Below are 25192 nucleotides of genomic sequence, written 5' to 3'. Positions count from 1 at the left end.
CCGAGAGACTAAGCTGAGATAATGAAGAAAAAACCCCAACCCTAACCTAGTCTGCTAAATTTCTGTTACCGGAGGGATCCTTTAACTGGTAAAGGAATTAGTAATGTTGCCAAAAAAATTCATTTTCCCACCCATGAAGTAGGCTCCAATCTCAGAGAGGAAACACAAACGAATGAGTTCTTGCTTTAAGTGCAAAATTAAACTGACTTTCCCCATAGAATGACACCTGGTGTCTCTAGTAACAGCCCGTGCTCTGCTGCTGGAGCTGTTCCTCCTCCCCGAGTAGCCGGCTGTGATTCAACACGGAGATGATGAGCACATATTCTTACCGGTCCTCAATTTTAGCCATCAAAGACTCACAAACAGATGTGGTGCTTGCCTCCTCCAGCTTGTGGGACAGGTTTCAGGTGTCGTATTTTATTTCAACCATCGTAATTGTGCCCGAATATCATAGAATGGTTTGGGTTGGAAGGGACCTTTAAAATCATCCCAGGGACGCCTCCCGCTAGACCAGGTTGCTCAAAGCCCCGTCCAGCCTGGCTTTGAAGTCTGTAACGCTTGGTTGGTACGTATAGACTGCGTTTCCTCTTACCTTGCTGTGAGAGCATCAAACCCTGCCTCCTCGGGACAGCCCTGCGAAAATCCCTGCCGGAATAGCCCAGGGGTGGCTGCCAGTGCCAGGATCGGATCTCCAGGCAGGCACCTCCTGCTCTGCGTTTTGCGCGTGGAGATGCTGGCACAACAGAACTTTGGTCCCTAGATGATAACCGCTAAGCGTTAATAACCAAATAAGCAATTAGCTGGTCACTACAATGCAACTTCACCTTTTCCAGGAGCCTGTGAAGCGTAACGCCTGCCTCCCGATGCCCAGGTGGGACGTGCTGCTGCCGTCCTGAGGTTAGTGACTCCCTCCTCAGGATCAAAATCTGAAAGAGATGAAGTTTTCAGTGATACTGGGCTTGGAGAATTCTCTTTTTCTTGAATAAAGCTGCTGTTTTATCCGGATACATATACACACCCCAGGATCCCAGATTTGATATTTGGGAAATGTCTGGATGGCCAGGTTCTTAGCGAAGACACTCGAGGCACCTCCCACTCCACCATAAAAGGTGACGGAAGCAGGGGGCACTCAGACCAAACCAGGATAAGCCTCTCTGGGTGCAGCAGGCACACGGGACCGGCTCTGCTCAACACCAGGGTGTTTGAATCGCATCTCCATCGTCACTGTAATAACCCCGAGGGGAAAAGCTTTACTGGGGAGGGTTCCACAAAGGCCCAAATGCAGAAGAATCTAGGAAATGGATTGCAGAAATGAACGTGGGATGAACCAGTAACTGTAACCAGCTCCGTCCACTTCTCACCTGAAAGAACCCGGGCAAAGCAGTCCAGTTCACCTCTTTTCTTCACCGTCTAGGTCCGGAGCGGTCTCTTAGTTTGATAAAACTTTACATCTCTCCAAAGACAAAGATTCCTCCAAGGAACAAGAAGAACCTGACCCCGTTCTAGGCTGAAACTAAACTTTCATGTTACTTCAGCTTTAACTCTACGAGCAGCAGTACTGGAATGTCCAGTTTGCCAGTTGTGTACAGTCCTTCCAGAATAACTAACTTCGGGATTCTCTTTAAGGTTTTAACCTGGGATAGCCCTGGCCCCTCCAGGAAAGGAAGCTTTCCGAGCGCTGTACAGAGTAATGTAATAATCCAGGTGGGAAGGGACCTCTGCAGGTCTCTCTTCCACCTCCTCACTCACCTTCAAAGTCAGAGCAAGTTTCTCAGGACCTCATCCAGCTGAGTTTTGGAAAAAAATCTCCCATAGATGGTGATTCTACAGCCTCCCTGCATATTGCATCTCCTCCTCCTCCTCCCCCTGTGGGATTTCAGAGCAACATCCTTTTCCAGAAAGGATGTATATTCCCAGAACGCAAGATTTCTTTTTCAGACAAGGAGGGAGTTCAATGAAGGACTCGAGGACTCGCCAGTTGAGCAAGTGACACCCAGTTCTTGAGCACCAGCTGTGTGCTGGGATGGAGACGCAGCCCGTGGTGGGCTGTGAAGAGCTGGTGCTCCAGCAGCCCGTGGTGCATGGCTTTGGGTTTGGCATTTCTGGTCTTGCTCGCTCAAACCTTGAGCCTGCTTCTGCTCTTCCTGCTCTCTCTCTCTCTCTCTCTCTTCACCCACCGCTTCAGGGTCTCCCCTCTTTCTCCTCATTTGCCTTTCACAGGGGGGCTTTAACTCAACCCATCACACAAATCAGTTCAGACTTTCCTCTCACACCAGTCTCTGTGACTTCTTTTTTTTTTTTTTTTTTTACAAGTCAGTATCCTCAGCCTGGTTAAAAAAAATCACCCATTACCTTTTCAAGGTATTGAGACAGCAGCTCGTAGCTGCTCTGCCGAGCACTCTGGCCCCCAAACCCAAGGTCCTCTCTTTTCCAAACAGAGGGTCGCTGCTGCTGTGGCAAAGTACGAGGGATTCCAAACTCAGCTCCAGCTTTCTAGTAGGGCAGCACCACAGGAAAAAAAAATAACCCAAACCAACTTAACAGCAAATGGTTTTCCTTACACGTGAGTAGAAGGACAAGCTCCAGAGGCCACTGTCAGCGTGATGCCAGCGCAAAACTTGCAGTAATTGAGATTATTTACTCTGGGAGCAGAAATCCATCCTCTTGCTGAAAACAACCCCTGCACCCCCCGCCGTGACTCAGCCCCCTCCACGGCAGCTCCGGGTGGGAGGTTTCTAAAGCTGCAGTGTAAAAAGCAAGGTAGATTTGGGAACTCCCGTCCTGCTTTTAAGCTTTTCTGGGATAGTCAAAAACCTATTAAAAAAAAAAAAAAAAAGAGGAGGGTGTTTGTGAATGCAGCCACCAGAACCTGCCCAGCTGCCCCCCCCCCCCCCCCCCCAGCACGAAGCGACCCACGGAGCACCGCGCAGAGCACTTGTAGGAGCCCGCTTCCCTCTGCCGCCTGTCTCTGACCGGCGGTGCCACTTTAGGTGTTGCCTAAAGACAGATCACGCTCCTCTCCTTATAAATCCAGCTTGGAGTGAAGCCTTTGATGAGCTGGATTCCTGTTTTTTTTTTTTTTTTTTGTCCTTACCAGTAGTCAGAAAAGCAAGTAAAATTCAGTTTTGCGCCATAGAAAAAAAAAACTACATTAGGGTTTATTTGTTCTCTCGAGCCTGCCTTGCTCCGGCAAAATTAACTCCTGTGTCCTCACAAAACCCTTCCTTTTTATGTTTATGTTCCCAAATCCTCTCTCTGCAGCACTAAGACCGGAGCTACGGCTCGACACAACATGCAATCACTGCCCGAATGCCACTAGCTTGATTTTTTTATTTATTATTATTATTAATATTATTCCCCCCGTTCTTCTCAAAATCTCAGTACTCGCTGCGTTACGGTTTGGGCCAGCAAAAGCCAGGCTGTGCCCCGGGTCCCCTCCTGCCGCTCTGCCACCACGCGGCGGTGCTGGAAAACAGGCCTGAACAGAGGGGGGAAAATAAATAAATAAATAAAACCCAAATTCCAGACAGTCTCAGGTTGACAGAAAACATTGTGGGGAAAAAACAAAACCCTTCCTTCTCTCCTGGACTAAGGATTGAAGGGCGCCGATTGGGGATGCTCTCACCGAGACGCTCCGCTTCGTTTCTGAAACAAAACACGCCTGAAAGGAGTCCTACCCCCCCCCCCCAAAAAAAAAAAAAGAGCTCTCTCTCGTGTCACATTAAGGGTATGTATTTTTGGTGTGGGGGCGTTTCTAAATCGTGGCACCTTAGGTCTTTGCAATCAAAACCGAGCCTCAACGAAGAGCATGAGCCGCTGTAAGAAAAACACATGAAAATCGCTCACCCTTTTGTTCTCTCTCAGCTGTGTCACCGGGGGATGGTTTGGGAAACTCGAGTATTTAATAATAAAGGTTCTCGTACTTTGTCCAAGTAGTTTGGAGGCGGTTTGTGCTGGCATGGTTTTATCTTTGTATTTTTACTTTGTATTTTCTTCTTTTTTTTTTTTTTTTTTTTTTTTTTTGGCAAATAAAGGATTTTGGAATTTCACAATTAAACCCTGTCTGGCAGCGGGGGGGGGGGGGGGGGTAGGACGTTATAGTTCACACTTCAGCTGCTCTCCCAAAATCGCCTTCCCGGCTGCTGCTGAGCTCACGCCATCCCCTTATCCGTCAGCAAACCTGCCAAAGCCAAAATCCCAGGCTTTCTGCTCAAAAATACCGGGGGAAGAGAAGCAATCCTTCCACTTTACCTTCCTCACTGCTTCATCCTCACCACAGGGCAACCGCCCCTGGGCTGACTCCCCAAAACTCCCTCCTTTTAACCCGTCCTGAAACCCCCCCCCCACATCTCCCAGATCTTCTGCAAGTGGAATAAGAAAAAAAAGAAAAACAAAAAAAAGAAAAAAAATTTTAAAAAGGGAAGGAAAAGTAGCGCCTTTTCTGATTCCGTTCGGCGCAAATGCTGAAGCAGAATTGCTACGTTCTCCTGTTACTCGGTCCCAGAGCAAGGGGTCAGCGTTCCCCGTGTGCCTAAAGCTGTGCAGGGCACCGCCACGCTTTGGGGGGGGGGGGAACCTCTGGCTTTCTGTAAAATACCAGACCCCCCCTTCCATTTGAAAAATTAAATCTTTTAGACCAGACGGAGGTTCCACTCAAATATGAGGAGAAACTTCTTCATGGTGAGGGTGCCAGAGCCCTGGAACAGGCTGCCCAGGGAGGGTGTGGAGTCCCCTTCTCTGGAGATCTTCAAGCCCCGCCTGGATGCAGTCCTGAGTGATGTGCTCTGGGCAATCCTGCTTCGGCAGGGGAGTTGGACTAGATGATCTCTACGGTCCCTTCCAACTCTAAAAAATTCAGTGAAATTCAGTGAAATTCAGATGCGCTTTGCGACGTTACCAGCACGGCTTTAAATAGCATTCTATACCTTCCAGCGTGCATTTCATCAGCCGCGCCACGTGCTTCGAATGATTCTGACGCACAAAGCTGCTCTGAATTTTATCATTTCGCTGCTCAGGAAGTTAGTTAGCCAAAGTGATTTTTTTTATAAACGTTAATTTGTATAAAATTTAAATACGTAACAAACGTCCGGGGGCATGTGCTTCTTGCGTACAGTAAAAAAAAAAGATGCTTTTGTTCCGGGTGACGCCAGGATCTTTGCACCGTTCGTGCTGTGCCACATCTGCTCGAGCTTTTTCTTGGAAGCCCAGGGGAGTTTCACCGAAGCGGCAGCTCCTCGCTGGGCAGAAGCTCCCGCCCTGGGAAAAGCTGGCTTTTCAGGGGTTATTTCAAGCTGCTGCCACCTTGGAATCGGGTGCCAGTGAGCACAGATGCGGGAGCAGCTGCGCGAGGAGACATCGGTACCAACCCGCTCAGTTTGCCATGATGTTTTCAAATCCCACAGGCAGGTACGAGGCCGTCTGCAGGGAGTTCAGCGGAACGGAAGAGTCTCGCTGCGACCCCCGCGTTCGGAGGCACGACCCAGAGAGCGAGAGCATCAACCGGCGTGAAGGAACCGCCGGGAGAGCAGCAGCGGGGTCAGCGCAACCCAAACGCTCCTTCCCAGGTGTGTTCCCCCGTCCCTCCTCCCTCCAGGACTTAATTCCCAACCAGCGATTTCACTGGAAAGAGCCTTTCCGCTCAAAATGAAAAAGTTTTCACCTCTTCTTTCTTGAAAGAGCACCTTCCACACGTTCAGATCCAGATGGACAGAAGCACCAGGTTAATTTTGTACCGCCATCAAAAGCCCACCCCTTCCAGAAGGAGCTCCGTTCCTTCCGTCTTTGCAGCGTTGTTTTCTGGCGGGAAGATTCCCACCGCAAAACGTTTTGGACGAACGGCTGCTTTTTTTCTGTCCGACGCAGCTCTCCAGACCACAGGGTTTTAATAACGTTTGGAAGTCACTCACTGTCTTCAAGGGGGCTGGGGAAGAAAGGCGATATAAAACTCCATAGAGAAAGCTTCCCGCCTGCTAACGCCGAGGACGGTCCCCTGCGTCCACAGCGCGGCGGGAGGAAGGCCTGGCCTGGCCGAGGGCAGCCGGGGAGCTCCCGCCAGCCCAGCCCGGGGCCAATTTGGAGCTAAAACTGCGCCAGACGAGAGTTTTCACTCCGCTCTCTTTGAGCGACGGAACCAGCGCTTCGGGGAAGGTCCCAGAAAAGCGGGCTGCTGCTGCTGCTCCCAACGGCCGCGACGCGCAAACTAACGCCTTTCCAATTAGAACTGCTGCAATTATCCTCAGCACCATCCCCGTCCTTTCCATCGCTCCAGCTCATTCCAGAACAACTAGCCAGGAGGTTAAGGAAACCAAAACTAAGCCAACCCTAATTTAAACAATTAAGAGAATTAGTCATCAAGGGACTAAGCAGTACTTAGACAGTAAATTCAACATATGCCACACTGATGCCCTTAGCAGTTGCAAAATAGAATTAGAAAACTAACATTTATTAAATCAATTTGAATTTTAATATACATTTCAAGAACGTGGCAGCATAAAAGGAAATGTTTTTAGAAACAACCTGAATCTACCATTTGCAGTTTTACAGGAAGGGTCAGGGCTCCCCTGTCAACAGTTCCCAAACACGCTTGACCTAAATTCTCCGACTTTTGGTACCATATTTGATGCAGCAGCGAGATAGTAAAGATTCCAAGTACTCCCAGGTTTCTGGAGCAAAGGTACTATGTATTTAATTTAATGAAAGTCCTAACAAATGTAACCATCAAACAATCCCGGCAAAACTTAACAGCTCTGCAAAAAAGCATTCCCAAACAACCCGTGCTGTGCAGTTCGCTCCCCCTTCAGTCAACACTCCCGTTCGGCTACTTCTCTTACACGTAACGGACTAATAAAAACAGATTTACATTAGTAGGTCACCATCAAACCACCAAATTAGAAAATGGTAGAATCCTTTCGGCTCAACACAAAAATCACATACAAGTTTAACTAAATACATTTTAATAGGACATCGTTAAATCTCAGGAGGGCTAAAAAACACAGATCTCAGGTACTTGGGTTGGCAAATAAAGACAAGAATACTAAGAAGCATTTTCCACCATTTACTCATTATCAAAAATATTTTTCAACTCTTCTTGCAAAACAAAAACAAAAAAAAAAAAGTACAGACTGGACACGTACATCACATTTTTTTTTTTTTTCCTATGGCTTTAACCCCCCACCCTACCCACCCCACAAAACAGACGGGGGGAGAAACAAACCAAAACCAACAAAAAAAAAAAAAAAAAAAAAAAAAAAAAGGAAAAAGATCCGACCACATTCACAGGCAATGACACCAATGGTTACACTACAAAAACAAAAGGAGGTGTCATTTGTGTCCGAAGGATTTTTGCTTATTTCTTAGGTGAGGAACCATCATTGTACGTGCTTTGTGCCAAATCAAAATACGCCCCACGCCTAAGGGTAGGGCCCAAAGCGCCGCGGGCTTCATCAGGTGAATAAAAGGAAAGATGGAAGCGGTAAAGTAACTCCGAGGGGAAAAAAAATAAAAAAATAAAAAAAAATTCACCTACTATTTAACACGCTGTTGAAACAGGAACTGCCTTTTAAATGAGAAGGTAATGGTTTGGGTTCTAGTCAGCCCATGTTTAATTTGTGCTGTGTCGTTCAAAGAGGAGAAGTTTCCGCTCTCACAAAGTAATCTGAATTTTTTAGGCTGCCAATGGAGCCCTAAATGCAAGTCTAAGTTCCTCCACTTGTACTCTTATTTAGGGATTGCGCGGAAATAAACCATTTTTTGCATAAAGCTTTCAATTTACCACTCTCTGAGAGAAGCTCTTCGACAATTTCATGTCATTTTTCCATTTTGGAGCCCTCCAGCCCAGGTTGAAAATCACCGACCCTCGAAAACTACTTCCAACATCACTAGTGAAAAACGAAACAGGTTCCGGGTGGAGCGAGTTGTGTCACTTATTCTGCCTAAGAAGTATCTGGAATATTTGAGCTTGGGTAGCAGTCGATCCCCTGCCCCAGCTGAAAAATGCCCTTCGGGGAAGAACTACCCTCCAGGGGCTGGGTCCCGGGTCTATCGGGGTACAAACTTAATAAAACAAGGTGATAATTGCTGTGGAATTCTCCGGGTATCCCGGGCACTGATCGGCAGGAAGGGCGGGGAGGGAATAAATCAGCCAAGGAGTCTTGTCTCTGGAACCCACAACCCCCCTCGCTTCTAGAATCAACAGCAGTAAAATCAGCAGGAACTCCAGGAAAAAAAAAAGAGGGGGTTGAAAAAAGATGAAGATGGCGCTGAGAAAACGTGAGCCGCCTTTGCCTATGAGGAATTTTCTCATCCCAAAGTCAGTAACGGGTCAAAGAGAGCAGGCACCGAGGGCACAACCAATCAGAAAGGGGAGCGGGGGGGATTGCCAAAAAAACCAAAAAATGAGTTATGTTACCGGGGATGGCGTGTCCGAGTGAGCAGTTCCATGTTCCTGTCTAGCCCACTGATCTTCCCGAGCCCTGCCTGGAGACTCAGCTGCTTTCTGGGCTGTTGGCTGTCTCAATATATTTACTAATCCCATTTTATTTCTTTTTAAACTGTTCCATGGAGCATAACCCATTCTCTCGATCAGAAGTTACCTACCCCTTCCAGACACTGTTCTCCAGCTCAAGGCTGCGTTTCCTACAGGAATATTAGGCTATTTTCTGGCAAAGGTGACTGGAACTAATGGATAATTATTCTTCTGCACCATCATCGAGCACGGTTTGGATGGACCAACTGGATACCGCTTTTCTACATTTAAGCAGAAGCTTTGATTGAGCACAAAGCATGACCGAGTACAATGAGGTTAATCTATTTCCTTGCCAAAGATCTTGTGATAAAATCATTTACATCAGCAATTGATTTCAAACTATGAGGTGCTGTAACAACTAAAAAAAAAAAACAAAAAAAAAACAAAACCAACAAAAAAACCCCAAAAAAACAGTTTTAGGGTAACTCCTCCATTATCTGCAACTATTTCCCAGACACTAATACACATAACATAGCAATGAAAAACACTTGATACAAGTGATCTAAACGCAGGAGCTCCAGCAAGTTAAACAGAACCATAGCTGCCGTAAAACTGTAGCAGTTCCCCTACGGAGGGCAGGGAAAAAAAACAACAACAAAAAAAAAAAAAACCAAAAAAAAAAAAGAAAAGAAAAGATTCAACAGTCGTATCTCATGTCTATAGCTTCATCCAAACTTTTCTCGTCGTGTGTACTGGCAGCTAAAAACGTCGTTACTGGTGACCCTGTCACATTGATTACACTGGTGCTCGTGCTGGCATTGCGCACCGCAATGCTCGTCACATTAATGCCCAAAGTAAGCCGAGTCTGCTCCAAGGCCTTTTCCGGCACCGCAAATGCCTCCAGCTTCTTCTCCCCGTTAGCCATGTAGGAGTTTTGGCAGCCGCGGCATATGCAGTCAAGGCAGGCTTTGCGGTTAGAATAGCAAGGGCAGCGTTGGCCACGGCATGTAAGAACACTTGGATTTTGGGTGGCACGACCACATTTACACCCTTTCTTTTCTTGTGGCTTTTTATACACAGTTTTTGTCGGGCTCCCCGGCATAACGTTACTGCTCGGAACTTTCTCTTTTGCTTTGTCTTTTGTTTTCAGCACCCCTGGTTTGGCTTTCGGGTGAGATTTCTTAGGGGCGTGTTCTAAATTCTTTTTCATGCTTTTGTTAGACAGGAGCACAGTTTTACTGATTTTGGGAGTAGTGCCTCCATTCGGTACGGTTGCGATAGGCTGCAAAGACATTTTATTTTCCTGTTTCACCGTTACCGGAGCCGATGCCCCCAGTGTCGGGCCGCAGATGATGCTGGAAATGGGTAGAGGTTGAACCTTTTCGCTGTCGCTTTCGGATCGGGATCGCTTTCTGTTTAACTTAACTACCTTGGGCGTCGCCGCCGTACAGGAGATTCCGTGGGGAGAAGCATCTGTGGACATGAAAATGTTATGGCTAAGAGGTGGGGGAGAAAGCTGCAGGAAAGGGCCATTAGTCATGTTTGCCTCCAAGCTGGGCTGCAAATTCGAATCGCAGACTTCGGTATTTGAAACGGTCTCTAAGCTCCGGAGCACCTCCTCCACGCTGAGGAGGAGCGAGCCGCCCGGTTTGATGTCTTCACTGAAGCTGCAGATGTCGATGCCCGTCGTACACAAGTCACTGGTGGAAACCGTGTCGCACACAGGCTGCAGGCTGCTGGAGATGTCTTCCGTTTTGATGTACTCTCCAGTGCTACAGACATCGATGGTGTTTGCGTGCTCAGGAGAAGGAATATTCACTCCCAGTTTATCTACCGAAAGCCCATTACAATTGGGCAACCCGTTGATGATGGAACCTCTGATATCAATGTTGTGTGTGCTTTCAGGTATCGACGTGAAACTAGCTGGAGGGTCGGTTGTGAGTTCTGAGGTTGAAGGTACCGGGGAATGTGTCAAACACAAAGCCAAGGCTGCATCGGAAGGTTTTTCTGTCTCTTCGTGGAGCGGCGAGCCATCTTTGAGCAAAGCCAAAAGATCTGCAGAACAATCGACCGCTTGGATAATGTCTCGTGCCAGCGGAGTCTGCGTTATGTACTCGCAGAGTTTCTTATAGCAGTTCACTAAGATGCTCAGCTGCTTGTTCTCCTCAAACTGTTCGTAGTCCTTGCACCAGCTACATGAGGGTTTCATCATCATCTTCTTGCCTTTACAGCTTTTGCAGACATAATGCTGACACGTGGAGTTGGTGGGAGCGATAGGGTCTTGTAGCAAATTCCCTAAGGGAAAAAAGAAAGGGAAAAGATTACGATGGACTCAAGGCAGGGTTTCCAGCGTAACGTAGCATGAATTTTTAGTACTATTTAAAAAAATTGCCTAAAAAAGTTCAGTAAGTCACAAGAAAACGCACCGTCCAAACAACAGCCTGTAAAAATTTTCACAGCTGCCAAATCTGGTTTTAAAACATTAAAAAAAATATATTAAAAAAAAAATGAGAAGACCACCATCGCACCATGATTTGTTGTGCTGCTGCAGCCTGTAGAAACACTCTCAACTGAACCCCTGCCGACCCTCCTTGTCCCCTTCAGCAGCTTCTGCCATTGAAACTTAGGCAACACCCAAGATTTCTATGAATTCACCAAAAGTGCAACAATAAACCCCCATGAAGAGCCACTGCAGAGATTTTAATGAAATTAGTGAAAATAAATGGCAAGGGAGCAGAGGGAAACTCTAAAAGGAATGCAAAAAATGATGAAATATCAACCCCAAAAGGCAAGAAGACACAGCAGACTTTGTTTTACTTTTCATTTAGCTGGGACTAAAAATAGAGCCCAGCTTTGTGACAGTCAGTGAATAACGCCCGACGTTTTTAAATTTTGCGAGCAACAAAACCAGCTAAAAGGATCCCATGAATTCTTATAAACGCTGAATAAAACCCCTAGTAACAGATTTGAATAAAATTTAATAAAAACCAAACCCCAACTATACTGCTCTCTGGTGGATCGCTCTCGTGCCAAACCAGAAGGCGCAACAAGGCGACCGTTAACCTCTCCCGGGGAGCAGTGGCTCCTGCTTCGCTATTTCTGGCCAGCTCTAGGCCAGAAAGCTACTCAAACACCTACATGAAATTTCAGAGTATCTACAGTCTTCTACAGCAACAGGTTTCCCCTCCTTTCCAAGAGCTTGGATCAGACCTTTCTCCCCAGGAGGAGCCCTTCTTGGGGGAGTTACAGCCATCGGTGAATTCTCACCTGGATTTTTCCAAAGTGAAAACGTGCTTTTACAAACAAATGAATAAAATTAAACAATTTGCGAAGAGAGAGCGAAGTGCACATATTAAAACAGACTGAGATATTAAAAAAAAAAAAAGTATTATAAAGATATTTTCTCTCATCACTCAAATACTAAAGGAATTTTAGTCACACGGACCTTCCGTAACTGGTTCTCTTTGAAGGGATATAATTAACTGAATCCAGTTGAGTGGACTGAGTTATCAGCTCAGGAATAAACCCCAACCTTTCCACCCTCTATTACCTTAGTGGAGAATCCAAGGCCTCAGGCAGAAGAGCAGGACATACTATATATACTAACCTTGCACTTGAAACTTGTCCCTCACTCCGGAGCCTTTGTCAAATCTTCCACCCGTTTTCCTAACCCAACCCTCCGTACTCTTCACGCTATTGAAAATTCAACTTTTCACGTGTGTTTAAATAGGAAATTTGCATTAGCGCAGTAATTCTGCAACACGTGGATTCCCTGAGTGAGCAGAGTATCCCATTTTCCCTTGGAAATCTGAATCCCCTGGTACCTCTTTGGGAAAGGGATGCTCCAGCCCCTCCACCTCAGCTGTCTTTCAGCAGAAGTGGCCTCATTTAAACTGGCTTTTGAGCAACAGACAACAAGAGCCAATGCTGAAGTCATCATTACATGGTATTTTTTTAATAAATTGAGAGAAAATATAATTGCACAATTACAGCAATACTTGACAGGAAATGCACTTCATGAGCGAAGAGTAGATTTATTCTTTCTTCGCTGACCTGAGGAAGGGCAACTCCACAAGAGCCCACCATGAGAAGACAATAGCAAAACACTCAAGCAGTGAAGATTTAAGGCCAACAAGTGGAACATGAAGTCGCACAATCCAACCTGGAGTGGAATTTATTTTTCCTGTTAAAATTCCTTTTAATGACACTAAACAGCAACGCAGGCAGAGATGTCCATCCTGGTCCTAAGACTGGATTTGATTTTGTGAGAAAAGTTCCTAGCTCCCAAGGGGAAAACCAAAAGAAAGCTTTAAATCACATCAGCTGGTCTCAGAAGTCACATCCTTCAGCAGAAAGGGGTCACAAACCGTCCATCCCTTCTGGATCTTGAGCCTTTCCAACAGGACAGGCAGAAAGCCACGGCGGGACCAACGCAGGAGGCAAACACGCCTAACGTTCCTTCATTTAATGCTTTGAGACTTCAGAAACCATCGTAAAACTACAGCATCCCCCAGGGCTTCCAGGACCAAAACCCCCACCAGCATTAATACCCAACGGAACAAAGCACATGAGTGTGCTCCTCAGTCCATCTTTAGCCTCTTTTTGCTACTTACGATGATTTAGTATGAGTTATGATGACCAATGCTTTACAGAATACGAAGCACTACAATACTTCAGGGATGGAACCAAACAAACAGGATACCGATTTTACTTTTAATTAGATAAAAAAAAAACAAAATAAAAATCATTACCGTGTATTTTAATTCTCCCAAAATAAATTCAGCTGAAACTGTTGAATGAGTATGAATGCTAAAAGAGGATACTGAAAAATTTAAATTTCCAGGAGCTTTGAGGAAAAAAAAAAAAAAACCCACACCAAAATCCCACAGACGGACAGACAAGACAAAACACTTCACATGTTCTCGCTGAAGGAAAGAACAGAGCGAGTTCTACTCTCAGTAAATGCCAGGCAACCTACACGGGAGAGACCTCGGGAATGCCTGAGATGTGGGAATATTTTCAGCTTGAGCTCATATCTCATTGAATATTCATTCTTCAAAGTTTTTCTCTCATATGGATTCGGTGGCACCTACCACGCTCTCCAGCTTTAGTATCGTTAAACTAAAACAAGAGTCAACCACGAGCTGCAAATTCACAGAAAATTAAGTTTCATGACTTTTAATACTGAGGGAATGGTATGAAGTCAGCAGCACTGTCCCAGGAAGACAACGCCCGAGCTGCTGCCCACAATCTGGAGGTACCAGGCTCTGGGACATTCCAAACTGCTGGACCATACAGATCAAGATTATGAACTTCTCCATGAAAATAAAGCCAGGAAGAATTCCATGATGTTACCTATTGACCTATCCTATCCTCAAACTCCTAAGAATAACCATGCTGAGTCAGACCACAGTGGCCAAAAGCTGATGCTTAGGGCACAGAGTAAGAACAAGGCACGCAAACTCTTCATACTTGCCCAGCTTTTAACCATTATTAGCTGGGACACTTCTCATGGGAGATGGGTATTCCACGGACTCAGTAACCCTCAGATTCTCTCCTTAGGCTTTGTCTCATCTCCTCTTAAACTAGTTAAAACATCATCAGTCACAACAGGCTTTGACAGTTGACAGTTCCCTGGTCAACTATCCATCGTGCAGGAGGTCGTTCTCCCCCTCTGCTCTGCCCTAGGGAGGCCCCATCTGTGTCCAGTTTTGGGCGCCCCAGTTCCAGAAGGACAGGGAACTGCTGGAGAGGGGACAGCAGAGGGCTACAAAGATGATGAGGGGCCTGGAGCATCTCTCTGATGAGGAAAGGCTGAGGGACTTGGGTCTTTTTAGTCTGGAGAAGAGAAGGCTGAGGGGGGATCTGATCAACGCCTATAAATACTGAAAGTGTAGGTGTCAGGAGGATGGGGCCAGTCTTTTTTCAGTGGTGCCCAGGGACAAGAGGTAATGGGCACAAACTGGAACAAAGGAAGTTCCATCTAAACATGAGGGGGAACTTCTTCACTTTGAGGGTGGCAGAGCCCTGGAAGAGGCTGCCCAGAGAGGTGGTGGAGTCTCCTTCTCTGGAGACATTCAAACCCCACCTGGACACGTTCCTGTGCAACCTGCTCTGGGTGGACCTGCTCTGGCAGGGGGTTGGACTAGATGACCTCCAGAGGTCCCTTCCAACCCCACAGCATTCTGTGATTCTGTGCTGAGAATGATCTTTTTTGTTTTGAACCTTACTCTTCCTAGTTTCACTGGACAATCTCCGGGTCTCGTGTTAGATGAGGCAACAGTCAATCCCTGTGCTCCCTTCCACACCACTCGTGGTTTTACAGACCCCTACCATGTAACCCTCTAAGTTGTCTCTTTTCCAGACTGCAGTTGTTCCCTACATTGGATCACCGTCCTCCTTACTCTTCCGCAGTTCTTTTTTGAGATGGGGGGACCATAACTCCACTCCAGAAGATATGGGTGAACCAGAGCTTTATACAGCACCATAATAAAGTTTGCCACTTTATTCTCTATTCCAGTTCTGATTTTTAGCATTTGCTTTGCTTTTTTGATGGCTATTCAGTACTGAGCTGATATTCTCATGGAGTTTTCTATTTCAAGGCCAAGATCTCACTTTTGGCTGGTAGCCATCAGTGCTACCGCTTTCTATAAATTTACAAATTTATACACATCTGCAAGACAGAAAAACGGTGGGCTCCAAGACGTTAATATTTTTCCATGTTTATTATTTAATATTTATCTAAGCTAAATTTAATTTGTCATTTTATTGCGCAGTCATTCATCCGCACGAGATCCTTCCACAATTGCTCAATGCAGTGCCTTCACTTTCACTACCCTAAATAGCTTGCTATTACTAAACTTTGCCTCCTCTTTTCTCACCCTCTTTTGCAAGGGATGTATTAATACACCAAAAGCAAAACCATGTCCTTACAAAAGCATCCAATAAGAGGCTTTCCCTAAACAACATCAGTTCTTAACTATCCTACTTTCAGAAAGGTTTACTAAACATCTCCGTTAATATGAGCGCTTACATTTAATGAGCTGCATATACAGAGGAAAATACTTTTAATATATTATTTACAGAATATCGCAGCTGTCCTGGAAAGGCTGCTACCAGAAGGGAGGTCACTTAAACTACAAGGAATACTTCCTATTGCGTTCCTTAATGAGCATTACTTCGCAGCTGCAGGAAGAGGGGAAGCATCTGCAAATTGTATCTGGGAGACCAAAGGGAGGAGAAGAATTGGGAATCACAGCAGTTGTTAGGTGTATATACCCGCTCCAAATGGATGAAATTCACTGAGAAGAAAGACTTGAACAGGTGACCTCCTTCCCTTCTCATCCCTCCTCAGCAAAGGCCGAAATATAATGCCCTAAAAAAAGAGGCTAAACACCAGTAAGTACTTGAGCGCCCTTGCAAAAGCTTACCGAAACTTGATATATTGCATTTTTTAGCAACTCAAAAGTCTTAAGAATGATGTTAACTATTACATCGTAATTTGATTGAGTAATCTAGAAAAAAATTATGACATCAAAATTTGTTACGAGTATAAATAAATGTATCACTGGGGTTAATCTCCAACATTTGTCTGCCAAAACAGTCTTTAATGTTTGATGGCATTCCTATCACCAGAAGTCACCCCTGGTGGTGTCTCTACTGCACAACCCAGGAGCAGGACTGGCATCCACGAGGGGAAGAAGAAAGCTCACCCTCGGTTCATCTCCTAACATCAAAGGTTACAGCAACCACGGTGGCATTTTTAAACCAAGCATTACAAAAAGCCTCTACGAACTTTGGATCGGAGAGAGAACTCTAACCTCAGATAGAAATTACACAGCTCTGTTATATCTAGCAAGTTTAAAAAAACAGGAAGCTATAATCAATCTGATGAAGCACACGCATACTTCAATGTTACACACTTAAAATTAATATTTGACAAGCACCTCAAAGTAATAACCAGAAGCTGGAGATGTAACTGTTGGATTGCTAGACTTCCAGCATTTTCATTTCTGGATTAAACATCATCTGATTGTTTCTACTAAAATAATTAGCAACAGGCAGTAAGGTCTAACAAATTACTACATTCAAGTTTCAGAGGTAACCACCTCCTGAAGGATGGGAGCTGGTTCTCACCCACTGATGGTACCACCAGATACAGGCTTTTTGAAATTCAGGTACCCATCTACCTGCAGGTCAAGCACTTCACAGAATCACAGAATCTTCATGGTTGGAAGGGAGCTTTGAGATCGAGTCCAATCATACACACACACAAAAAAAAACCCCAACAATCTCGGGCACCAGAGCATGCCCTGAAGTGCCACGTCTACACATTTCTCAAATACCTCCAGGGATGGCGACTCCACCACCTCCCTGGGCAGGCTGTTCCAGTGCCTGACCACCCTCTCAGTAAAGTCATTCTTCCTCATATCTAATCTAAACCTCCCCTGCCACAACTTCAGACCATTTCCTCTGGTCCTGTCATTATTCCCTTGGGAGAAGAGGCCAACACCCACGTCTCTGGAACCTCCTTTCAGGTAGTTGTAGAGGGCAATGAGGTCTCCCCTCAGCCTCCTCTTCTCCAAACTAAACATGCCCGGTTCCCTCAGCCTCTCCTCATAGGACTTGTTCTCCAGACCCCTCACCAGCTTGGTGGCTCTCCTCTGGACACGCTCCAGCAGCTCAATGTCCTCCTGGAGTGAGGGGCCCAGAACTGAACACAGCGCTCGAGGTGAGGCCTCACCAGTCCCCAGTACGGAGGCACCATCACTGCCCTACTCCTGCTGGCCACGCTATTCCCGATACAGGCCAGGATGCTATTGGTCTTCTTGGCCACCTGGGCACACTGCTGGCTCATGTTCAGCCGGCTGTCCACCAACACCCCCAGGTCCTTTTCTGCTGGGCAGCTTTCCAGCCACTCTTCCCCAAGCCTGTAGCGTTGCCTGGGATTGTTGTGACCAAAATGCAGGACCCAGCACTTGGCCTTATTAAACCTCATCCCATTGGCCTTGGCCCATTGATCCAACCTGTCCAGGTCCCTCTGTAGAGCCTGCCGACCCTCAAGCAGATCAACACTCCCACCTAGTTTGGTGTCATCTGCAAACTTACTGAGGGTGCACTCAATCCCCTTATCCAGATCATCAGTAAAGATATTAAACAATACCAGCCCCAAAACTGAGCCCTGAGGGACACCACTGGTGACCGGCCACCACTTCAGCTGAAGCAGCCTCTGAAAGGAGACTGTTTGCTCCCCGCACCACCTTCCCTGCCCCGCTCCCTTCTGCAACCCCACACAGCACCTCTGCAGCTAAGGAATTATCAGCTAGATCCCACTGAAGGATAAGGAGATCAATGGGGTTTCAAAGCACAACATGCAAAAGAAAGATATGATCATAAAAGCAGTAGCATTTTCAGAGTTTGATAAAAAACCTAAAAGCACTATTTGCAAAACTATTTGGCGATAGACAGGCATATGATAAGTAGCGAAAAGGTCTGTTAACCATCTGCAGAAAAATAAAACAAATGTGTAAAATCTGTTTTATATGAGTGCAAGATCTGGATATTTACTACAAAAGAATACAGCTAAATACACTGAAAACCAAAGAAGCTTCAAGAGAGGTTAGTGGAAGGGGTGACTGCCAAGGACAAGACAACAGTGGAAGGTCTCCTTCCACAGATCTCAAACCCTAACATAAACCCTTCTTACCATACACTCAAGATGATGGGGTCGAACCATGGGCTGGTCGAGGTTTGTCCTACCCCTGCCCTGCCCAACTGTCCCAGTTAGAAAAGAGTTTGGCAACTTTTCCCACCACACAGAAACCTACTGGATCAGCTGGCAGAGGTGCCACCCATCACCCAGATACCCGCTCCCCAGCCTTCAGGGAACAAATGGCCATTTGTAGCTACCACGCTTTTGGTTGGGAGAGGCATGAGAACATAAGACACATCTGCAATATTACTAGCACAGAACTTTGAACTTATGTCTCTGAATACTTCAGAGCATCCTCCATCAACAAGCAACTATGAAAAATTAGCTACAGAAATTATTACCCTCATATAGGGGAGGTCATGACTAATAATTAATAACTGTGTAACTCTTTGGAAAAACAAAAAGTGCACTATTTTTGTCTGAACACCATGAGAACCCAAATTAACCATGATAAGAATACAGTTAGACTATTTTTCTGCATATTTGAAGAAATACAGTCAACCTCTTTAGCTAAAGTTCAAGGGAAAAAACAGAAATATGGCAACAAATTGCATTTAAACTGTAGAAGGGACTCCTTTGTTCTCTGCCTCCCTCCCCCCACATAATAAACAGCAGAACATAATTTACCAAGTCCTATGTCAAAGTTATATTTCTGTTTGAAAGTCTTTGTGTTTACAAGAATCACCGACCGGAAAAATTCTAAAGGTATTTTTAACAAACTCAATGGCAAAGTTCAAACTTTGTAATGAACAAGCTTTAAAAGAGAAATAAATTCGTCTTTTTCACCATCCAGATGTCTTCCAAAAGTCAAGGTTGTTGTATTTTAAGGGGTTTTAAATGGCAAAGTTAACATTTCTCTTATGCCCGTAAGATTAATTTAACATGTTTCTATGCAACATAAACACTCAAAAGAGTTAAAACTGGCTTTGAAAGTTATAGATCAAGTTAAATACATTTATCACAAACAAAAAAGCAATGAAAACTATTTTTTTCCTGCCAAACAAAAATACTCACGCCATTAAGATTAACCACACGATCTTAAACTGTGCTCTTGGAGCCCACTGGAGAAGGAGCAAGCCCTGAGCTGGGACTGCGGGGCTCAGGAGCCAGAGAATTAACAAATGACATCACTGAAGGACTTCAAAGTGAATCTTCTCCGTAAGAGCAGGAAAATCTTTACTATCTGGAAAGCACAGTGCTCAAGGAAAGGTTGTGCTCTGCATCATTTCTCAAGGCCTGTACTAGATGCAAAGAACCTTTTCTGGCCTCACAGAGAACTCCAATAATATCCAGCAATTGCTTACTCCGTATTTAGTCAAACTAATCTGTAAATCATGACATGGTAAGAAAACACCACCAAAGGAACCTGCGTTTGAACGCACTACAACCATAGACCCAGACAACTAAGTTGTCCCAATGAAGATGCCTCTTGGCAACATATTAACTTTTCTTTAAACACTCTGAAGCGCAATGGGTTTAATCAACATCCTCAGGTGACCATCAAAACCTGTCCATCATCTCCCATTGCCTCAACAAGAGGCACGCTCTCACCTCGGATCACATCCGAAGACAATCCTGCAATCTTCACCCCACAACCCGCTTTTTTAAGCCCAGTATCAACCAGCTGTTAAGGTGGAAACCACAGTTACTTATCTTCCTAACTCTTCAATTTTGATCTAAGACAGAGGAGTATTTTTAGTTTAGAAACCAATTTGAGTTCAACTGGTAGAACTTTATGTTATCAAAACACATGCAGTACAATGCAGACATCCTTGAAAGCGCAGTTCTCCCAGGAGCCACACACAGGATTTAAAAAACAGGAAAGGGCAACAGTGAATTTAAGTAAGGAGATTTTTTTTAAGAGGAAGAGAAATCATCCAACATGTTCTTGGCTAAAAAATTGGTATATTCAGAGATGTGCGAGTGGACATTTTATGGGCAACTGCCCATGCTGGTTATCTCCAAACCAAGAAGAGAAAGAATACCTGCAGCAGAAGGTATTTGATAGGTACTCAGTCCCATAGTCCATGCTCTGTTTTGAAGATTCTGGTTATTTTGAACATTCTTCAGAAACTCAGAAGTATTTTGGCAACCATTCATGTAATTTTTAAGGGGAAAATAATTTTTAAGGGGAAAATAATTTTTAAGGGGAAAATAATTTTTAAGGGGAAAATAATTTTTAAGGGGAAAATAACATTAGGGTTTTTTTTTTTTTTTTCCTAAAAACTACCACTATGTAATAGCTGGTGAGTATCTTTCATCATCGAAAATGGAAGAAAGAAAATGTCAATGAAAAGTACCTGAAAAAGAAAGCATTGATCCAGATTACTTTTCAAACACAAAAGGCAACTCTGATCTGGCAGCGCAGCTCATAATCAGCCTTCACTCTCCTTAATCTAAGGAGAATGGACAAGGAATGAGAGTTCCAGGCTAAACTTTTCCATCTCAAAACTTAAATATGCTTTTTCACTTTAAAACACTGATATCCAGGCTTAACTCACTTAGTCACAGCTCACATCCCAAACAGAAAATCCAGTGTCACGCAGATAATTTAAATTTTATTAGTAGCGCGAATTTGCTGCTTCTGCCTTCTTCTATCGGACCAGAAATCAATTTTTCTAGAAAGTTTGTATCTATTTAGGTGTCACCCAACTATCTTCTCTCTGAAGGTCATCACGTAACTTCTGCATGCCTCAGATTCTCTCAATACCATCAGCAAAAGAAAGACTTTACTTACTCTAGAGGCACTATTCACTTGCATTCCACTTGCTTGTGGTGCTTCTTCCCTCAGATATTTGTAGAAATTTCCATATGAAAGTTTAATGAAACCGTACAGGTCTAAAATTCACAATTTCCCAGTGACAAAGTACAGCCTGAAGCACTAAGCTCTACTTGGGCTCCGTACTGACGCCACTAAGAGCTACAGACAAGGGGTCCAGAGGAGGACACACCACATACCGATGTAGGGGGGAAGCAGGCAGAAGTGCAAAGCAACAGAGAATTAGCTCAGCGAGGGGCAAGGAAGAAGAGGACAAGCCTTCATGGGTCCAACAACACGGACAAGATGGCACAAAGATGGAAAATTTTACACAACCCAATATACCACCAACCATGGAGAAATCTCAAACCTAGCTAGCAGAAGGAGTTCCACAAGACCCAACTTCTATTGACAGTATAAAACTTCCAAAAAATAGGGTAATAATACTTTTACACAAGAGCAGGATGGAAATAACATCCCCATACTGTTCTTTGAATAGGAAAATGGAACAATTTTAGTTTTATTTTATTGGTAATCCACACCATTCCCCATGCTCGGGAGTTGGTTCCATAACGCTCCCTTACCATTTTTAGCCTTCAACCCTCTCAAACTCTCAAAAGCTATCTCAAAACGCTTGTGGGGAGCTCTATATGGTACCGCTCAGTCCTGTCACCTTGTTTCTTTGTTCCTTCCCACCCTTTAATCTCCCCTAAACCACATGTTGTCTCACATCCCCTTGCTTAGATTACAGGATGTTTAAGGCTAGAACTATATTTTTAATCTGTATTTCTACAGCACAAGCTACAGCTGGGTTCCTGCCCAAAAGTGTTGTCCTAGAACCATGCAACCTTTCAAGCGCCTTCACCTTCTAAATCAGCAACAACCATCTTTCACACATCTTTTAAATATCTTTCAAAGGTTCCAGGATGAAGTTTTCCCCCAGATAAAAAGCTAAGCTGATCCGACTGGCAATCTGTCTCTTCCAGGCATTTTAACTGAATTTGAAAAAAGGCTGTTAATGCTGAAAAGCCAACAGAACCTTTGAATGACTTGCAGTAACCAATATGGTATTTGAAACAGAGAAAGCCACTTTTAAGAAGATTTTTATCCCAATAGGCAGTACTTTAAAAACATAGAAGTTTGTTGCATAAATCCTACTTAACTATATTTAAACTAAATGTGGTATTAACGTGCAATATAATAATAATCACACTAGCCCAGAGACTGAAACTGAGATTTCCCATCCTCAAAACACATAAGGCACATCCCTTCTGTCTAATGCACACAAGGGAATTGTTATTTTTAAGTTTTAAAAGCTCTAGGAAATATCGTCTTATCCATCCCTGTGAAAGGATGATGCATTACCTACACCACCATCTAGGAAACTATCACATGAGCACACTTAAATCCTAGAAACACACGCCGCCGTACCATCAATATAATTTAACCTTTATAACCCATTAGGTAAGGCAGAGACCTCAAATCCACGTAGAACAGATTTAGTTGACTTACAATAGTTTACTTAAGGTATTTACATTATGAACCTACTGATGGAACTTCACGTGTGCCCATTTGAATCTAAAAATCAGAGCTTTCATTAGAATTGCATAATTACATGGGTCCAAAAACTTCTGCCACCCCCGCTGTGTGAGCTGGTTTAAATGACCATCAGACCAAAAGAAAATGAGTTGGCTTATGTCTAGTACATTGAGAGAATCGTGAAAGCACAGTAACATTGGTTGATTTACATAGCTGTCACTAATTTCTTCTAAAAACAAGTCTCTAAAATTAAAGGGACAATCTCGCCTGCGGAATTAATACCTACAGCATAACAAAGCCTTACAGAACACATTCAGAGAGATTAAATACTGAGGAAAGCTGATGACATAAGGAGCACTAATTTGGGGAGTAATTTCCCCAAGGGAATTCCTAGAAGTCCAACGCTTGAGACCTTAACCAAGTGGAGCAGGTTTCTGCATTACTGATAATTCATGCAGCATTTCTCCAACAAAGCATGATTTTTAAACATTTATCGTCAAGACCACATCCTACTAAGATCTGTGCAAGTACCAGACACTCAAAGTTCCCTGTACACGAACCCATACACAGGTATTGGGATCTCACGGGCTAAACAGACAAATAGGGTAGAAAGTAGTAGCAAGCACCTGAAAAGCTTCTAAATATTTTTTAAAAACCCACACTGTAAAGTTTTGGGTGGTCCCAGCACTCACTCTTGCGATCATGGCATCTCACAAAGTAATCTTTACTTCAGTACCTAAACTTCACCTTTTAAAACACTAAAGTTAAAAAAGTTTTGACAGTTGGATAGGCTTTACCTGACCTTAGGCATGCAGAAGGTGTAACAGCTCTTAACACTAAGTATTTTAAAAATATCATAGCAAGGTCAGAGGGCCAAAGAGAGAGAGAGGCACCAATATTCACCCATGACAGAAGCGGGAGGAAAGGAACACAAAAAGCAAACAAGAAGAAGAAGGTTGATTTGAAGAAGGTCCGAGTTGAAGATTTATGACTCTGGTCAACACCAGAGTGGACAGTTTTATATCAGGCAGGACCACTCTCCCATGACTAACTGCCTGCAGGTTCAAGAGAGACACTTTACTACCTCTGCAGGACAGAAAGTGTATTTTACTGTATGGCTTCACGGAGAGCCTGGTATTTACTGAGGCCTCTGTATGCTGCCACGCCACGAAGAGGAGCCCAAGACACCGAGGGAGAATACTGGGGAATCACTTGTAGACCAAATATCTGAAACAAACAGCAGCTACCATTATCTGAAAGCAAGCCACAGCAGAAAGAAAAATATAAGCCAAAGCAGTAACCTCAAAATTAAAAAAAAAAAAAAAAAAAAAAAAAAAAAAGGATGAAGAGGGGAAGTGGAACCATCAGGAAATAGTTTGTAAGTAGGAATATCCATGGAAGCACAAGTCAATAGAGAAAGCAAACTAAAAAGCATGGTCTGCTCTACTAAACTAAGAGTGACAGAAAAGCCAAGCAAGAAAAGCTGAAGAGGGGGGAAACAGCTCAGGAATTTGGGCACGGACAAATTAAAGATAGACGATTTCAATAGCAGAGAGTGTAAAAATAAGATTGCAAAAGGCCAAGAAGGGAAGAAGTCAAGGGAAGGAATACAAAGAACACATTTCAGAAGACCAGTCTTAGAGTGGAGAGGCCAAATAGCACAGCAGTTAGAAACATGGAGTCCCTACGTTTTTAAAAAAAAAAAAAAAAAAAATCAGAAAAATATTAGCGTATTGTTAGGCAAAAGCAGCCTGATGGCTGGCCAAAAGCAAGAAGGATTTATGGAAAAAAAAGCACAGTTAGGGATTGGAATTAACAGGGCCTAAGGTAATAAGCAAGACCTAAAGAGCAGAGGTGCATCGACATTGACACTAGGGTTACGTGAATAAAAAAAACCAACCCTTTGACAAATTATTTCAGGAAATGACGATGCAGTGATCCTGGGAACAGGCTCCCTCTTTCCCAGTACAAACAGATCTCTATTTTCTAAGACTTTAAGTGGGAGGAGCCAATAGCTACAGGATAGGAAGCATCCACCACTAGTTTAGCAGCCTCCACAGCTGAAATCCTGATCCTGTAAATAAATACAACGTTTAACTTTATAAACCCCAGTAATTCAATTACATCTTATTGTGACCACACACATTAGTAAAGATAAACACACGCAAACATAGCAGACATAAGTCAACTCCGTTAAGAGACTATAAACACACACGGGGCCAGGACTTAAAACTACCAGAAGGAAAAAAAAAAAAAAAAAAAAAAAAAGGAGAATTAACACAATTAATCAACTGAGAGGTCTAACAGTTCAGGCTCCCTCTCCCAACACCGACCAAGGCTTCAAAGGAAAGTTCCAAGAAAGGTTGACAGCTTATTCCAGAGCTTCCTACCAGCAACGGACACGTGCCCCCACTTCATAAACACAGCAGAACGCAATTCCTTCCCAGTGTTCCCCAGGCTGTAACGTTGAAATTCCGGATGTCTGCCTTTTCCCACAAAATGCAGAATATGCTCTGTTTTTTTGGGGGGAGGAAAAGCGGGGAAATCCTACCAGACTTTCAGCTTATTTGCTTTTTATGGTAATTATTGTTATAGGGCAATTATCTGCTACACATCCAAAAAAAAATAAAAATCCAAACGTTGTTTCTGTGCGCTTAAAATTCCTGGCTTTCCATCTGAATTGTGTTTTTGTTCCTTATGTTTCAAGGAGAGAGGGGGG

General features: G+C 44.1%; 1 protein-coding gene across 1 annotated transcript in view; it reads right to left on the bottom strand.

The window, feature by feature from the left end:
• Nucleotides 1–9161: 9161 nt before the first annotated feature.
• Nucleotides 9162–25192, bottom strand: part of MSL2 (MSL complex subunit 2) — a 16773-nt gene continuing 742 nt past the window's right edge. Inside the window, exon 2 of the mRNA XM_074153781.1 lies at nt 9162–10759. Coding sequence (XP_074009882.1) covers nt 9162–10759 — 1598 coding nt within the window. The remainder of the gene's footprint in view (nt 10760–25192) is intronic.

Source organism: Numenius arquata, chromosome 9 (genome assembly GCF_964106895.1).
Source record: "Numenius arquata chromosome 9, bNumArq3.hap1.1, whole genome shotgun sequence".
Taxonomy (NCBI): Eukaryota; Metazoa; Chordata; class Aves; order Charadriiformes; family Scolopacidae; genus Numenius; species Numenius arquata.
Note: the sequence above shows the minus strand (reverse complement) of the source record. Positions and strands in the feature narration are given on the sequence as shown.